Genomic DNA, 19,268 nt, shown 5'->3' on the forward strand with positions numbered 1-19,268 from the left:
CTAATATGCTCATATACTCCTGTAAAGGAACTTGATAAATTCTGTACCCTTGCACATTTCGAAGTTGATTCCTACAATTTTTCATCATAGATTGAAATTGTTGAAAAAATATAATTTCTGTTTTTTCCAGATACACCACTTTTATAAGTACCTAAATACCATAGTGATTTGATGCTGTCATTGGTTTTAAAAAACCAGCTTGAATTACCTCATCTAACAGAAGTTTTCAGTGTCCCTTTTTCTTATTAAATTGTTTTTCTTTCGACTTCTCCAACATAATTTTATTTGAATCCAATGTATTTTAATGTTTTAAAATACTTTATTAACGACTCTATCATACTTGTTTGTAGCAAATATACATTTAATTTTTCAAAATTTTTTACTGATTTCTTCATTCGGAACTCCCTCTCTGGACAATGCATTTTTGTATGGTATTTCCACAATGGAAGAGGTAACCATTAATGAAAATTGTTATTCTTTCTGTCATTACACTATACAGTAAAGTATATCTGGATTCCTAAACACAAGGCAGAACACCGATTCTTAAAGCCATGCTTTGCCTTTAATAGAAATATTTGTAAGACAGGGAAAGCCAGAAGCTTGAGGGTTAGTGGTGCCTTGATTAATGGAGGTTTTAAGGCACGCTTATTTTAAGTTGTCCGTTTGTTTTGTTCCATGGAAGCTTCTACAACCTAGGGCAACTCATTCTAATAAGATTTGGGATGGGGATAGGTATGGATTTTTTGTGAAAAGTGGGAGAATGAGGACTCTAGGAAAGCAGACAGATCATCTTTGGGAAAGCAAACAAAGGGAATATGAAGATACAAAAGTTGAGTTTCTTAAAACTTGTCTTGCTCACATATCCCTTGGAAAGCCTTAGTGTGTACCTTTAGTAAAACATTCCCCACTTTGTCTGTATCCCATAATGCCTCCTTGAAAGACTGTCCTCCTCCTGCCTACCTCCTGTCCTCCCACAAGGACAGAAGCCAACTTCTCTCCACCACCCAGGATTGCCGTTGCATCTGTTACACTCTTTTAAGTCCATGCCCAAGAGAGGATTAATTTTTTTCTCATACTAATGCCTATCTTTTGGGCCCTGTTTCTTGGCACAATATTTGGCTCTTACCAGGAAATTTGCCATTAGCAGTGTTTGCACCTTTCAGCAGAGATTCTGCCCACAGGTTAGTGATTTCTAAATACAGCCATTTGCTGCATAACAACATTTTGAGTCAGCAGACCACATATAAGATGTGGTAGCCATCATGATATAGTATAGCACATTACTCATATTTGTAGTGATGTTGGTGTAAACAAACCTATTGTGCTACCAGTTGTATGAAAGTATAGCATTTGTCTTAAGGAAAAAAATAGCACAATTACGTACAGTCTATAATACTTGATCAACAATGATGTTACTGGTATGTATTTAAATATACTTTTTCATCATGATTTTGGAGTGTACGTTTACTTTTTAAAAAAAAAAAAAGTTTATTTTAAAACAGCCTCAGGCAGGTCCTTCAGGAGGTATTCCTCAAGAAGGCATTGTTATCATTGGTGATCACAGCTCCGTGTTTGTTATTGCCCCTGAAGACCTTCTAGTGGGACAAGTTGTGGAAGTGGAAGACAGTGACACTGATGATCCTCACCCTGTATAGGCCTAGGCTAATGTGTGTGTCTGTGTTTTAGTTCTTAACAAAATAATTTTAAAGTGAAAGTAATTTTTTTTGTTTTGTTTTGTTTTTTTGAGATGGAGTTTCGCTCTTGTTGCTTAGGCTGGAGTGTAATGGTGCAGTCTCAGCTCACTGCAACCATCGCCTCCCAGATGCAAGCGATTCTCCTGCCTCAGCCTGCTGAGTAGCTGGGATTACAGGCATGCGCCACCACACCCGGCTAATTTTGTATTTTTAGTAGAGATGAGGTTTCTCCATGTTGGTCAGGCTGGTCTCGAACTCCTGACCTCATGTGATCCTCCCACCTCGGCTTCCCAAAGTGGTAGGATTACAGATGTGAGTCACCATGCCCAGCCTAAAAATTTTTAAGATAGAAAAAAGCTTATTAGAATAAGAATGAAAATATTTTTGTATAGCTGTACAGTGGTGGTTTTTTTTTTTTTTTTTTTGAAACGGAGTCTTGCTCTGTTGCCCAGGCTGGAGTGCAATGGCGTGATCTCGACTCACTGCAACCTCTGCCTCCTGGGTTCAAGTGATTCTCCTCTGCCTCAGCCTCCTGAGTAGCTGGGACTACAGGCGTCCACCACTGCACCCGGCTAATTTTTTGTGTTTTTAGTAGAGATGGGATTTCACCATATTGGCCAGGCTGGTCTCAAACTCCTGACCTTGTGATCCACCATCCTCGGCCGCCTAAAGTATTGGGATTACGGGTGTGAGCCACAGCACCTGGCCTAAAATCTTTTATACTGTATTTTTACTGTACTGTTTCTGTGTTTAGATACACAAATACCATTTTGTTACAAATGGTAACAGTATTCATTACCGTAACATCCTGTACAGGTTTGTAGCCTAGGAGCAGTAGGCTATATCATCAAGGTTTGTGTGAGTATAGTCTGAAGTTTGCACAATGATGTTTTGGTTTACCTTCACATTTCTCAGAATGTATCCCTGTTCTTAAGTGATGCATGATTATATAAGAAATACTTGTACAATAAGTCGGGTAGTGGGGGTAAAGGAGAGGCTCCTTACATCTGTGCCTTTCAATTACAAAAAAAGGATGTTATTTTTAATGTTGTTCAAAGTCTGGGTGATTATCTTAACATTGCATGTGTTAAGACATAAGCTATACAGGCCAGTTACAACTGGCTATCTTACTTCCTTTTGCTTGAAATGACAATACCAGTTTGTCTTCCAGTTTTTTAGGGTATTATTAATGGCAAAAACCGCAAATACTTTTGCACCTGATCTTTTGTGAGCAACTGCTGAAATAAGAACACAAATATCTCTATACAAATAGGAAAACCTAAAGACATACTTTAAAAATAAACATTTCTCTGAAAGAAACAATTTGCAGAAATTTATCTCTACCAAGAAGATGTGGTCCTTTACAGTATCCCACAGAGCCATTTATCCTTTGAATTGCTGCTCCGTTTTTGCAGTCCCTATTTTACATTTGTATGGCTAAATATCCTATTTGGGTCCTTTTTCCCTTAAGGAACAGCCTGTATATAAAACAATTTTGTTGCGAGCGTTGAAATGAGTTTCTAGTTTCTGATACAACAGTGTTTTAAACATATTGAACATTTAAACATGTTTCAAGCAATCTTGAAAGTGTCAGGAAATTCAAAGTTAAGTGCAACCCTTCTTTCCAACATTCTGCACAATAGGGAAATCTCCCAATACCTATATGACCTGGTAATGGAAACTCAGCACTGAGATAACGTAGAGCAAAGTGCCTTTCTCTTTGAATATTGTGCCTTTTCTTAATGCGGTTGGTAACTGAGCTTTCTGCCAGGTTCTTACTCATTCTCACCTTGACCACACCATTACTTACATAATGATTCTGAGCAGTCATTTCTGAGTTTTGTAGACTGAGTATGTGAGTTTACCTTTCCAAACGACAACAATTTAGGTAGTTTGTTTGCTCTTACATTGTCATTCTAGTCTTCATATTTTTCCTTTCTTCTTTTGTCACCTATAGATTAGCCTTACATATTAAAGAAGTCTTTATGAATGTTAGTCTTGGCTCCTGACAGGACTTCTGCTTTCGAAAACTCTTTTTAGTAGATTGCCAAGCCATCTCTCTGAGAGATCCGGACATCTTACATTTTAGAATGAAATAAGTATAAGGACAGAAACAACTAATTGTCTACCAATATTCCTTCTTTTCTTTTTTCTTATTGGTAGATGATCCAGTTCTTAAGCATATGGTGAAATAAAAGACATATTTCGTAGCCCCCCAATAGCTATGGTCATATGACTAAGTTCTAAACCATGAAATGTAAATAAAAGTTTCCTGTGAGATTTCTGAAAATTTTCCTTAAAGGGAGGCTATTGCTTACCTCCTTTTTCTCATCTTGCTGTCTGATCAGCAGATGTGATGGCTAGAACTTGAACCGTATTTTTAAAACCATGAAGGAGAAGCCACATGTTGAGGATGTCAGACCAACAAAATATAAGGACCCTTGGTTCCAAATGATCATGGTTCTGGATTGCCTATGTTTTTTTGTGAAAGAAGTAAACTTCTGAATCATTTAAGCCATTGTTATTTTGAGTTTTCTGTCATTAACAGCTGAATCTAATCCTAACTGATACACATATTTTTAAAAGTCAAGCTTTTTCCAAATAAGCACATAGACTGGGTCCCCTGGATTTTATTGTCCAACAGTGACACAAGAAAAACTGTTAATCTCTACTCTAAAAATTTTGATGCTCAAATGCAGCACTGACATTTCATCTGTTATCTATGACTCCTCCTCTTTCATTTTTCTACTTTCACCAAGGTTTCATTACCCTACTTCCATCCTCGAAACTTAATACCTCTAATAAGTGGTAATACCTCTAATAGGTGGAGTTACGGCATTAACTCCTCTAATGCCAGGAGTTACGGGAGGCTACAGGATAAACATCTTCCTGGAGCATTGACGATTTGGAGGGAGAACCTTAAGTTTTATATTGAAGAACATGTAATGGGAGGCAACATTTATATGCATTTTTGAAATATTAAAACGTTTTTTAAAATTTTATGGAATTGAAATACAAGAGGCTATTAATTTAGGTCCCACATGGTAATAAGTTCACTCTTTTCTGCCTCTCTTTTTCCCTAAGGATACTAGATGGAAACTTGAGAAAGGACTGCTTACTTGATTAGAGCTAAGGCATTCCTGGAAGCAGAGTAAATAAAGCTCATGGCCCACCAGCTAGAAAGGTAAGAGATTTAAGCTTTTAACATAAAAGTATTCTTTTCATTTTGTGATTATATTTCAAATATTACCGAATTTAGTAGATGTTTCCAGACAGTTGTCTTCAGAATGCTAATGTCCTACCATATTGATAGTGTTTAGTAAAAAAAGATTCTGATATTTAGCAAATTTGGAAATGTCTTTTTGGAGATAGAATGAATGTCAGCATATAAAAGCACAATGAAGACTTAGGTTAAATATTTAATTTTGTTTAACATATAGAGGTTCCTAAATTTGTCTGATCAGGGACCCCTCTTTAGTAAAGGGTTCCAATATGAAGGTCTCAATTCTCCTAAGAATAGTAATAGAAATTAATCTGAGGTATTTTCTATCTTTCAAAAATATTTTGGGCAGAAAGTTTACCCACTCTAAGGCTGTACAAGCTAACTAAAATGTCAAATTTATTTGCTTTCTAATTGAATTATATCAACTAAGTTTGTTACCACAATTGTCTCATGCTGATCAGAAACATTAATTGGAAGTTATACAATCCCTCCTACATACCTTTATTGAGTATCTACTATGTGCCAGCTACAGAATGGTGATATTGAGTGTAAAGTAGAATTTTTTTTTTTTAATCTCAAGCCATTTACAGTTTGGGGATGTAGCTTCTACATATGGAAGGAACATACCAATTTAATAAATGTGGTCTGGTGTACAAAATCTTTCGAAACATGGTAATAGACTTTGTTAGATATATCAGAATACGCAAGCAGATTGGCTTTTTTGTCACACCTGTATCTGGAGGTTCACATCAAAAGAAAAACTATGCATAAAAGTATAGTTATTCTAATTTTGACAAAAATTCGGAAAATAATTTAAGTCTATTAATACATTTGTATATTTGAAAAGCAAAAAATTTTAAAGCAAGTATAAAGTGGAATGGGTGATAACACTTGATAATTTTTTCTTACTCTCTGATACCTGCATTAAATAATTTTAAGCTGCTTGACTGACTTAAATGATCAAGTTTACTAGAAGCAGTCATCATAAAATATAAGCTCCATGAGGTCAGGAACTGTGTCTGTGTCATCGTACCCTGAAGTCTAGCACATTCCTACCCTATTGCATGTGCTCAATAATGTTTATTGACTGAACAATGGGGTAAATGAGAGATCCAAATTTGAGGGTAGCGGAGTAGTAGATGGAAGGAGCTCAGAAGTTAGTGGTGTTGACTAAGAAAGGGATGGATGAATGGGAAATGGATGATATAAGGGAGGAGACTGATTAGAAGCCTGCATAGCTAGAGCCAGAGATTAAGGGGAAGCCTAAGACTGGTTAGGAGGCAGTGGTCAGTCCATGCAAGGGTCTGGAAACAATGTTAAGCATTTGAGACTATCCTGGGAGCTATTTTTTTTTTCCATAACTGATCCTTTACTCTCATTTTGATAGTGCTGCTTTAGTTCAGACCATTATTCTCCCTTGAACTTAGCAGTAGCTTGTGCCAGTTTTCTTTCTGTTTTTTCTTCTTAATTGTTGTTTAGATTTACCTATTTTTGTTATTTTTTGCCAGTTTTCTTATGCATAGTGTGCTGCCCTCTTTAGTCCATCCTCTACACTTTTATTAGTGATCTTGCAAAAATCCTCCTCTTGATTTAGTTCACCTACTTAAAATGTTTCAATTTCTTACAACAGAGTTGGACAAACTTTTTCTTTAATGGGGGAGTGGGAGACTGATTGTACATATTTTAGGCCTTGTGGGAACCACATATGATCTCTGTTGCATAGTCTTCTTTGTCCCTACTCCCACCTTTAACAATTTTAAAGTGTGAAAAACTCAGCAGTTTGACCCAAGGCCATAGTTTATATAACCTTGGGGCAATGGGAAGGGAAAGAAGGATGATGGAAGGGCAGGTAAGGGTGGAATCCAAACATTTTATCATGATATTAAAGGCCTTTCAAGATTTCGATATCTCTCTGGTCTTACTCTCTTAATCTTCTATCCTGTTGATGAGAAGAGTGAAACTCTATAAAATATTTGAAGAGATTTATTTGGAGCCAAATATGAGTGGCCAGTGGCTGATGACACAGCCCAGGAGACCCTGAGAATATGTGTCCAGGATGGTTGGGCTACAGCCTGGTTTTATACATTTCAGGGAGACGTAAGACATCAATCAATACATTTAAAATGTGCATTGGTTGGGTCCAGAAAGGTAGGACAACTGAAAGTTTGCGGGGTGGGGTGCTGTGCTCCAGTTCATAGGATTCAAAAATCTTTGGCAAGATTCAAAAATCTGATTGGCAGTTGGTTGAAAAAGTTACTGTCTAAAGACCTGGAATCAATAGAAAGGAATGTCTGGGTTAAGATAAGGGGTTGTAGAGAGTAAGGTTTTATTATGCAAGAGAATAGATTGTAAATGCTTCTTATCAGACTTAAAGAGTCCATTCTATCAATCTTAAGGTCTCCGTGTTGATATTAATGTTGGGTGCCTGAATTTCAAAGGGAGGAGGGTATAGTGAGTCATCTAGGACCTCCACTTCCCATCATGGCCTTAACTAGTTTTTTGGGTTAACTTTGGAATGCCCTGGGCCAAGGGAAGGGTCTGTTGGTTGAGGGGCTTAAAATTTTATTTTTGATTTACAATCCCACGCTTCAGCTATCAGAGGGTCTCAGAGACTCCTCAGTGGACTCTGCTTTATTGTGCCTCAACATGCTGTCTCCTCTTTATGAAATATCCCAGAATGGCTGATGCCTCTTGCTTTGCGAAAACTCAACTCAGGCATTACTCCCTTTGGTAGCATTTCAGGGCCCTCTCCAGGATAGACTAGGTATTTAGGGAATAGAAACTCAATCAGATAAATTCAAGTAAAAAGAGGGGTGAGACTCATACTAATGGTACTGAAGACTCTCAGATCCAATCACAAAACATAGTTGGGTGTCACAGAAACTATTTTCCTTCTTCATCGCTACATGATTTCTCACCTCTGTTTTTCTGTGCCTGCTCCATTCTGGCCTTTATTAGTTTTTTTATCAGTAAGAACATGACAGAAAATGTCTACCAGTCCTAAAATACGATCTTGAATCTCTGATGCTCACCTCTGTGTCACTGATTTTTTGCTTTCTGCAGATTTCCTGAAGAGATAGTCTGATTGGCTTAACTTGATCAGTATCTCCCCTACTTTACTTGAGGCAGGTATGTCAGGATCATGGATATATAGGATTACCTGCTACTGCACTGTTGGCAAATCAAGCTCTCTAAGAGGGGAATATGAATGCTTTGGAGAGATGCCCAGCTCCAGTTTATTCTTTATGTTCCCATAGCATGTCTTTATTATTATAAATATCACTGAATTACTATTTTCACTTTTTTTCTTCCTTACTAGTCTGATTTTAAGGGCAGGGACTATATCTTATTTTTTTTTAAAAAAAGTTTATGTATTTTCATAAAAACCATGGTAACATCAAGCAACTTTTATTCTTAATATGATATTAGATACAAAATAGGCAGTGAATTATTTTCCAAATAAATTTTATGAAGTAAATGATTTGTGTTGGAAATGCTCGGAGTGCTATATATTATCTATAACATTTAGTATTACCTGTATTTTAGAAACTTGTTTGGAAACTTGAGTACATGCTTAACAGGTTAAGAGTTTGCAACATTTATAGTTCTATAACCAACTAAATAGAAGATCAGTCAAATTCACATTTTAGAATCCGGATATTTCTAAAGTCAGTGACCAGAAATGTGCTTGCTCCCTCCCGTTTTTGTAGATTGATTTAATAGCACTATTTTCTATGAAGTGAATTGCTTTCCTCATTTGTTTTTGATAGGGATGTAGGAAAATAAAATATTTTATCGTGTGAATCACTTCAGTGATATAATTAAAAATGATGTGGGAATATTGATACTACAGCCTAAAGCATCTTCCTCTTCCTTGGCAGACTTAACCTACATGTCATATTTTTAAAAAGGGAACAAGACGCTAACAGAATAAATGATTATGTAATATCACCCTTTGAGTCTTCAGATTTGTAAATGGTTCTACTATAGTATGATTTTACTTGCTCTTAACCTTGCAGTGCAGAATGTAGTTTTTCTATTCTTTGATATATGTCATAGCATGAAAATTATAAACAAAAAGCAAGCAGAGCGTTCTTAGAGAATAAATATATCTTGTAGTGTTTTTTTCTTGACTACTGCTACAAACTACATGATATTAATTATATAATAGTTATACAGTACTCCCCCCTTATCTGTGGAGGATAAGTTCCAAGAGCCCCAGTGGATGCCTGAGACTGTTGATAGTACTGAGCCCTATACATGCTATATTTTTTCCTATGTAGTAATGAGCAGGTAGCATATATAGCCAGGATGTGCTTGACAAAGCGACGATTCACATCTCGGGTGGGATAGAGCAAGAAGATGCAATTTCATCACTCTATTTAAAACAGCACACAGTTTAAAACCTATGAATTGTTTATTTCTGGAGTTTTCCATTTAATATTTTTGGACTGCTGTTGACTGTGGGTGACTGAAACCATGGAAAGGGAAGCTGCAGGTAAGTGGAGGACTGCTGTATAATGAATTATTACAGTGCATATTATTTACATACAACTTAAACTCCTTCTATAAGTTTTTTCCTTTTTCATTTTTTACTTCAAAACTCTTTAAGGGTTCTACAATAAGACATTCTCTTACAAAATCACAATATGTCCATGAAAGTCAGGAAGTTAACATTGATATATTGCTACTATCTAATCTGCAGGTCACATTTAAGTTCTTCCAGTTGTTCTGGCCTAATTGTACTTTGTAGGAAAAGGATTCAGTCTAGAATCTCAGGTTGCAATTATTTGTTATGTTGCATTGGTCTTTTAAAATCAGAAACAGTTCCTTAATGTTTCCTTGAATTTAATGACTTTGGTGCTTTTGGAGATTATTATGCCAGTTAATTTATAGAGTTTACCTCAATTTGGGGTTATATAGTACTTCTTCATTATTAGATACAAGTTCTATATCTTTGGCATGACTATTATAGAAGTGATGCCGTGTCTTACTACATTCTATCAGTGGGACATAATTTTATTTTCCTTATTTCTAATGGGGTTAAGTCACATCACTTGATAAAGGTGATGTTTGCCAGGCTTTTGTGCTGTAAATTACTTTTGCCCTTAGTAATTAAGCTGTATAGGGAGATATAATACTTTGAGATGATATAAATATCCTGTTTCTTATCAAGCGTTCAGTTTATTCCTTTATATCAGTATGGGTTCATAGAACCCTCTTTATTCACGATGTGATCCAGTACTATCATTATTTATTTTGATCATCAAATTATCCCAGATTTAAGTCCTTTCTTACTTTCTGGCCAAATCTGGCAGCAGTACAGGATGGCTCTTGAATATCTTGTGCCAGAAAGTAAGGAAGGACCTACTTCTTTATTTCCACTACAAGACCCATCCTGTACTGCTGAATTAGAATCAGGTAATTCTTCAAGGAGCTGAGCTACCTTTTGGTGGAGAATGGTATTTATACACTGTATTGGGCTATTCTTGCATTGCTATAAATAAATACCTGAGACTGGGTAATTTATAAAGAAAAGAGGTTTAATTGGCTCCTGGTTCCACAGGCTGTAGCACTGGCATCTGCTCGGCTTCTTGGGAAGCCTCAGGGAGCATTTACTCATGGCAGAAGGCAAAGCAGGAGCAGGCGTGTAACATGGTGAGAGCAGGAGCAAGAAGAGAGTTGCAGGGGGCACACAGTTTTAAAAAATCAGATCCCCCGGGTACTCATTCACTATCGCAAGGACAGCACTGAGCCATGAGGGATCTGCCCCAACACCTCCCACCAGGCCCTACCTCCAACATTGAAGATTACAGTTCAACATGAGATTTGGTGGGGACATATTCAACCTGTATCACACACCAGAGTCTGGATGCTAAGTGTGCTTATTGCTTATTGGGGATTCGGCGTTCCCAGGCCCTCTCAGTGGACCCAGCTAGGGACAAACATGAACATATATGCATGCATATACACATTAACATCTACATTTCTGTATCTTTATGTTGAGAACCATAAGTTACCACCAGTATCTTCAAATGTCATCTAATACCAAGGCTCATTCTATATTTATAATTCCCTTCAACTGTAGTATGAATTCACTCTTACGTAGCACATCCTTGATATATTTACTTATTTGATCAATATCCATCTATTTACATAATTAATTGCTTGGTGCCATCAGGCACTCTCCTTTCCTCTCCATCAAGTAGATGTCTTCCTGTTTGGGTCCTGACACCCTATGCTGGACTGGTGCCACTCCTATCCTTTACTTCATGTGCACACCTCCTTAGCCCACTTGGGCACTGACAGCTCACATCAGGCTGCCTTCCCTTTTTTTCTTACCCATCTGAGACTCCAACATTAAATGCAGGGCTGACCACCTCCTTCCCAGTGCAACCCTCAACTCATCTATCCTCCAGTGGACATCTTTCTCACTTAGACTCAGACACTGCAGTAGGCTGCCCTCAGGTAGCCTGTCTGAGCTACCTCCTGTGCAGATGCTCTATATTTGTTTTCTCTGGTGGCTTAACTTTTATGTAAATTTTAAGTTGGAAGATGCGTTTTGCCTGTAAATTTCTCCCATTTTCTTCTATTCATCTTAAAATGTTTTTCTTTATTATTCTCTTTTCTTATTGGCATTTTTTAATACATGATTCCATTTGATAATGAGCCTAATAACTCTAGAAATTCTAAAAGCCTCTCTATACTATTAAAAGTGATTTACATAAGATTTCTGTATAGTTGTTAGTTGTAAAATAGCAGGAAAAATATTTTTTTCTCATTTTTGACCTTGAATAAGTCATTTTACCCTTTCAGACCTCAGTCTCCTCATTTACAAAATGAATAGTTAGGACTGTGTTAGGAAAACGACAAGATGTCTGATCAGAAATTCATGTCATAAGAAAAAGCCTATACCCTATATTCAAGTGAAAGAATTTTAACATTTTATTTTTTAAAAATGGGTAAAGAGTCAGGTGCAGTACCTCATGCCTGTAATCCTAGCGCTTTGGGAGGCTGAGGCAGGAGGATGGCTTGAGCCTAGAAGTTCGAGATCAGCCTGGGAAATAGGGAGATCCTGTCTCTACAAAAAATATAAAAATTAGCTGGAGATGGTGATGTACACCTGTAGTTCCAGGTATTCACAAGGCTGAGGTGTGAGGATTACTCGAGCCTGAGAAGTGGAGCCTGTAGTGAACCATGATCATGCGACTGCACTCCAGCCTGGGTGACAGAGCAAGACCTCATCTTGGAAAAAAAATGGGGGCTGGGCAGAGGAGGCATTTTACATAGAAGTATAAATGACTGTTATATATATGAAAAAGTTCAACCTCATTAGTGTGTCAAGATATGCAACTTTAAAATTAGTTTTTTTACTAATATGACAAAAATGTTAATGATATCCACTGTTGGTGTAGGTATTGAGAAATGAGGTCTTTTTCTGCTGGTAAAGTCGAAATCAATACTGTATATTTGGAGGACAGTTTAGCAATATAAATCAAAAGCCTTAAAATATGCCTTTACTTTGATATAGCAGTTTCACTTCTAGAAGTTCATCCTCTGGAAATTGTTACAGATATTGCACAAAGATTTGTCCGAAAGATATTCATTGATGATAAAAGCCCATTAATAATTATATGATGGAGTACTATACAGCCATTAAAAATGACATCTACTATTTAATGACATTACTATTTATATGGCAGAATTTAGATAATTGCATTTTAGAGGAAGTTATAATACTATTTATATATTTTTCTTTCATTTTCATAATGTTGTGTTTTTATAATTTATAAAGTTATGTATCACCATACATTGACAAGACTAGACTTTGTACTCTGGAATGTTAACAGTAGTTATCTCTGAATGGTAGTATTCAAGGTAACTTTTATTTTCTTCTTTTTGCTCTTCTGTATTATTCTTGGAGCAGATTTAAAGTTCCTTACAATGCCTTAGTTCATTAGGTGTAGTTTAGTTTGTATTATCAGGACATAACAAGTGACCTCCTTCTGAACGCCAGTGAAAATTTCAGCTTTTAGCCAGGCATGGTAGCATTGCCTGTAATTCCAGCTACTTATTTAGGAAGCTGAGGCGGGAAAATCACTTGAGCCCAAGATTTCAAGGCTGCGGTAAGCTATGATCATGCCACTGCACTCCGGCCTGTGTGACAGAGCAAAACTCTGTCTCTTAAAACACACTCTCTCTCTCTGTCTCTCACTTGCTCTCTCTCTCACTCTGGCTCACTCCCTCTCGCTCTCTTTTTCTGTTTCTGTCTCTCTGCAGCTTTAGGGTTTTTTAGAATTATGTAAGATTGATCATTTATACAGGATACCTAATAGTAGAAATTGCTATATGTTGTAACAAACAAAATTGAAAGTAGAATTTAAACAAGTATGGAGTTCTAAAATAACATGCTTTATAGCAATAAAATAGAGAAAATATGAGGAACATATACATGTTTGTATGTGGAACTGTCTTAGAAAACTGGAAAGAAGGCCAGGCACAATGGCTCAGGCCCATAATCCCAGTGCTTTGGGAGGCCAAGGTGTGGATCAGTTGAGTTCAGGAGTTCAAGACCAACCCGGCCAACATGGTGCAATCCCATCTCTACTAAAAATACAAAAATTAGCCGGGCGTGGTGGTAAGTGCCTGTAGTCCCAGCTACTCTGAAGGCTTGAACCTGGCAGGCAGAGGTTGCACTGAGCTGAGACGCACCATTGCACTCCAGCCTGGGTGACAAGAGCAAGAGTCTGTCTCAAAAAAAAAAAAAAAAAAAAAAAAAAAAAAAAACTGGAAAGAGGAAGCCTTCATTGTTTGCACTGATCTAAGTTCTGCAGCAGAACATCAAGCAAGTATTCTCAGTTCATAGGATCCTCTTATGTCTATATTAAAATAACTGCCTGTTACCTCAATATATTTTGTAGATTTTTTTTTTCTTTTTTAGAATTTTCAGCGATTTACTCTTCCCTATTTTTCTGTTCCATCTCTTCCTCTCATCTTGGCAGCAGTTGTTAGTGCTCTTTACCCCAGAGCTGTTTTTGGTCATATTTGTCTTTTGAAGTTTGAGAAAATAGTTTGTATGGAGGAATATTTATTTTTTTCTGAAGTAACACAAGTAGATAGCATACATGTTAAGATTTTTGTAGAATCACATTTGAAAAACATGTTTATAGGGGCCGGGCGTGGTGGCTCACGCCTGTAATCCCAGCACTTTGGGAGGTGAGGCAGGCGGATCACGAGGTCAGGAGATGGAGACCTTCCTGGCTAACACGGTGAATCCCCTTCTCTACTAAAAATACAAAAAGATTAGCTGGGCGTGGTGGCGGCCTCCTGTAGTCCCAGCTAACTTCATGTTGTATTTAATTTGGATAAAGTGCCGGGGGCACTTTATTAAGCCCCTGCACAGTAGGAGTCAGAAAGTTGCCATTTCAAACCTGGAAATTATGCTGCGTTTTTATAGGATGTGAAATGAAGAATCCAGCCCAGGGTGGGATAGGAGGAGGGAAAAAAGCTAGAATGAGTTTCACTGACTTAAGTAATTAACAGATACCATTTATGAATGGTCAAATGGTCATTAGCCCTGGTCTTTGATTTCATGCAACTGTGGCAGGAAAGTTATTTCACAAGCCTTGAAGTTCATATTTTAAGGATATTGTGTGTGTGTGTGTGTGTGTGTGTGTGTGTGTGTGTGTGTGTGTGTGTTGTTTTGTTTTTCCTGAGATAGGGTCTTGCTCTATCCCTCAGGCTGGAGTGTAGTGGCAAGAGCATACTTCACTGCAGTCTCAAAATCTTAGGCTCAAGGGATTCTCCTGCCTCAGCCTCCTGAGTAGCTAGGACTACAGGCACATACCACCATGCCTAGCTAATTTTCAAGTTACTTTTTTTCTTTTTTTCTTTTTTTTTTTGTTTTAATAGAGACAGAGCCTTATGTTCCCCAGGGTGGTCTTGAACTCCTGGTCTCTGATCCTTCTGCCTCAGCACCCCAAAGTGCTATCATTACAGGTGTGAGCCATTGCACCTTGGGGAGGATTTATATATTTTTAAAACAGTTCAAGATATCCTTTTAAAAATAGCTTTTTGAGGTATAATTGACTTATAATAAATTATACATATTCAAAGTATACAACTTGATACGTTTTGACTTATACGTATACAACCAAAAAACCATCACCACAATCAAGATGATAAATTTGTCACCCTCAGAAGTTTTCTCATGCCCCTTTGTGATCCTTCCCTCCCACTCCTTCTACTCCTGTCCCTCGGCAACCAGTGATCTGCTTTCTGTCGCTGTGGTTTTCATTTTCTAGAATTTTATATAAATGGAATCGTACAGTATGATTTATTTGACTGTCTCCTTTCACTTGGCATAATTATTTTGAGATTCATCCGTTGTTGTAGTATCAGTAGTTTTCAAGAAAATCTCTTTATTCGCTTAAGAATGCCATTGTCACTTTGAACCAAGTTATTACTAAAAGAAGAGTATATCTAAGATGCAGTGTGATTTGGGACTTTTAATCTTTGGCATTTTCGCCTAGCTGATTTTTTTTTAACCCACAAGTTATTTTAAACATTCTGGAATGAAGACACTTTTTCTTATGTGTATCTATGCAGTGACTGCTTCATAGTTACCTCTATGAAATTAAAGATTATTTGTTACTTAAATGTATTCCTGATGTATTTTGTTATTTTTTTCTTAAAGAGGGAGTTTTATTATTTTGCTTTTTACACACGTTGGTATGGCACTTTAATTTTAGCTTAACTTTTTGGGCCTTTTGCTTTAACCTTCATTTTACTTTATGTTCACGAGTGAGTATATTTCAGCAATTTACTTAAGGTGTCTTCACCAGTATTGAAGAATTGGAATGGAATATTTACAATTTGCTGAGAAATAGGAAAGTCATGTTTTAGATTCTTCATAATATTTGAACTTTAGTTTACCCAAATTTACTGGTCTCTTTAATAAAAATCATCTGTTTACACTTTCCCTGATTAAAAGGGTAATGGTATTTAATGTAATCTATTTCTTTTTTCTTTTTTCTTTTTCTTTTTTTTTTTGAGATGGAGTCTCACTCTGTTGCCCAGGCTGCAGTGCAGTGGCGTGATCGTCTCACTGCAACCTCCGCCTCCCGGGTTCAAGCAGTTCTCCTGCCTTAGCCTCCCGAGTAGCTGGGATTTACAGGCATGAATCACCACACCCGACTAATTTTTGTATTTTTAGTAGAGAAGGGCTTTCACCACGTTAGCCAGGCTGATCTCGAACTCCTGACCTCAGGTGATTCTCCCGCCTCGGCCTCCCAGAGTGCTGGCATTACAGGCGTGAGCCACTGCGCCTGACCATGTATTTCTTTAAAACCTTGGAGCATAGAAGTTGGTAGCCTCTCCAAGATGCAGAGTTATTACTTCCATGTGAAGTAAATGTGGACTTACACATTTTACAAATTAGTTTTTTTTTTTAATTTTTTAGAATGTACCCAGCTGATATAATTTCTTTTAACAATTTAACAATCACTCTGTGCCTGCTTTAGCAAGTAAGATACTGTGCAGATAGAATGATGAATAGAGACAGCCTTATAATTTTAATAACAGTAGAAATAATAGAACTGCAACTGCCATTTTATCCAGTACTCATGTGCCGAGCATTGTGCTATATACTTTACATATACTCTTTTAAAATGCTTACAACAACTGTGAGGTAGGTGATACTACCCTTGTATTGTAGTTGGGGAAACTGAAGCACGAAATTGTTTAGAACCTTGCACAATATTTTATAACTTACGAGTGGCAAAACCAGGTTTTGGAGCCAATTCTGACTCAGAAGCTCATATTCCTTTGGCTATGTTATGTTTCTTCAAGAAGTAGTAGGCAGTAGAATGGGGTGGGAGAAGCACAGATTATATAATAGATGACATTACAGAACATAATGTGGATGCTGTAAGCAAAGCATAAACAACATTGTTCATGGGAGAAATTTTCAATCTGGATTATGGGGAAGGTATCACAAAGGAAGTGTTAATTGAAGTGGGCCTTGACAGTATAATATCAAAGAAGGCAAACATTCATTTGGGAGGGTATATTTTAGGGAGAGCTAAAATAATATGCAAACTGAGGGTGATTTTCAGAGGATGGCAGGCAGTCTGATACTGTTAAATGGGCCATGGTGTATTGGAAGTAGCACTTAGAAGGAAGTCAGATTAGATATGAATGATAGCTAAATTTTTATCTCTCAAAGTATACCTAAAAGGTTGAGTCTGTAGGATTTACTAAGTGGATAATCAGATTTGTATTATGGCATTCAGTGATAGTTTTGATTCTTAATTTGAGGTTGTAAGAAAAGGAGCTCTGAGTTGGATGCTTGATTAGTTAATGTAAGCCCCATCACTATCTTGGAAACTCCATGAAGACAGGTAACTATCTTGATTTACCAGTACATCCCCAGCATCTAGCAGGAAGTACTCATGCCAAGTACCAAATGGAAACTCAGGAGCAAGGAAGATAAATGTTAGAAGAAGAGTTAAGAGAAATCAAAGAGCCGACTTCTAAAAAATTTTACCTAGAACTTTCCTGGGTGCTTTTCATGACAGTTGATTGTCCTACCAACTGTATAGATTGTAGATACTTGCCAGAGAAGTGATATGATATATTAACAATTCTCTATGTGCAGTCATTGACTTCTCCAACAATCTATAGCTCAACAAAACCTCCCTTCCAGGCTTGTGTTATGAGCATATTTGCAACACTGCAGTAAAAGGGAGATGAGCCTGGATTTATAGGCTTTAGATTCAGTTAGATTAACAAAGAGATAGCATTTAAGCCTCCCAGAATTGTTATCGTTTCTGTCTCAGGGTGCTTGAACTGTTAATATTTATAGCTCTCTTAGGTATTAGAAAATGGTAATAAGGGAATGGAGTTTTTATTTGTTGGTTAAGAAGTAGGCTGCTGTGTAGGTAAGAAACTTGTTTTGTAGAGGAGGGGAATAGTATAGTGGAGAGTAGAAAAGATTAAGGAGAAGGGTACCAAGGTCTAACTCCCTCTGAAAGTTTTTCTACAGCTATCAGATTGATCCTTCCACTTCCTCTCTACTGTCATAGTATTTTTAACTCTTATTCCTACCAAATTAATTGGCATTGTACTTCCATATTCCTTTTTCTTCTGTCCTAAAAGTTTATCAAATGCAAGGAGAATTTTCTTCATCTTTGTGTCTCTGTATAGTTGATGTTTAAATATTCCTTATACTAAACTGAGCTAGGCGCTATTGTAGGTGTTAACCCAAAGATAAGTTCCTTGCGCTCATGAAGCTCATATTCTACTTGTAATGACAGAAGCATGACTACTATAGATTTCCTTGGATTTTTCTAGTGTTCTTTTTCCTCTCCTCGCAGACAGCGTGGTAAAGTTGAATGTGAATGAAGAAATGGAACCCTCTCAGAAAAAATTTTTGCATAGGACAAGGGAAGAAACTTTCTCTCTTCTTCTTATTTCCTATACCAGATCGACCTTTACTCCAGGACACTGAACTTTGGCTAGTTACACATTTCCCCACAAGAATTACCAAATTTTTCTGAGCATGACATTTTTGAAACTTCATTTATGAATAGAATTATGAAATATGCAAATTTCCTCTATGCACCATTAGCTTATTTGAATAACCACATAGTTACTCTTATTTACCACTGGATGAGGTTTCAGTGACTATAAGGTGAAGCCATTGGTGGAGTTTTAAAAATGGGTCATTAACCTGAGTAGTTTCAGTATACTGTACTTGTCCTTAAGCTGATACAAATGGGAGCTGTTTATATAGATCAACTACATTGTGGGACAGATACATTTTGATGAATTAGGCTGAGAAGCTGAATACCAATAAGTACATTTTTTAAAATTAAAAGCTTTCTGAAGAGAAATATGGAATTACTAGGTTGCATCATTCTCATCAGTGTTCAAAGTAAGGATTTTTTTACTCTTTTAATGGCTGTCCTTCAACCACAGCCCAAAGGACTGAATTAAATGTTTCTTCCTCTTTTACTCCCTTTGGTGGAGCTGGATATATTAATACCTATGTTTAGGATATTTGTGTAGGTGTGTTGATATTTCAAGAGCAGTACTCTATTATAAAAGTTCTTGATAGTGACTAGTTTTGGGGTGACAGTAGTGTTACAGAGAGTAATTTGAGCACTTTATTTTCTACTGTGTTTCAAGAAGTGTTTCAGAACTATTTTTAACAGTGTGAAACCACTTTGTTTTTCAGTATTCTTGCCATGAGAAAAAGAATGTGATAAGTTATTCAACTTATGAAATTCAAGTTACATGTGAATTCTGCCAGGTATGTGTGCAATATTTGGTATTTTTAGCCATTGTTT

General features: G+C 36.9%; 1 protein-coding gene across 3 annotated transcripts in view; it reads left to right on the plus strand.

Annotated features, from left to right (window-relative positions):
* Nucleotides 1–19,268, plus strand: part of ATF2 (activating transcription factor 2) — a 93,040-nt gene that overhangs the window by 12,322 nt on the left and 61,450 nt on the right. For all 3 annotated transcript variants that reach the window (XR_004053100.1, XM_010376204.2, XM_010376203.2), the window contains exons 2-3: nucleotides 4,779–4,878; nucleotides 19,157–19,231. Coding sequence is in view for 1 of the 3 variants with exons in the window: in XM_010376203.2 (XP_010374505.1) it covers nucleotides 19,200–19,231 (32 nt within the window). In the remaining 2 variants the exon portion in view is untranslated. The remainder of the gene's footprint in view (nucleotides 1–4,778; nucleotides 4,879–19,156; nucleotides 19,232–19,268) is intronic.

This window comes from Rhinopithecus roxellana, chromosome 14 (assembly GCF_007565055.1).
Source record: "Rhinopithecus roxellana isolate Shanxi Qingling chromosome 14, ASM756505v1, whole genome shotgun sequence".
Taxonomy (NCBI): domain Eukaryota; kingdom Metazoa; phylum Chordata; class Mammalia; order Primates; family Cercopithecidae; genus Rhinopithecus; species Rhinopithecus roxellana.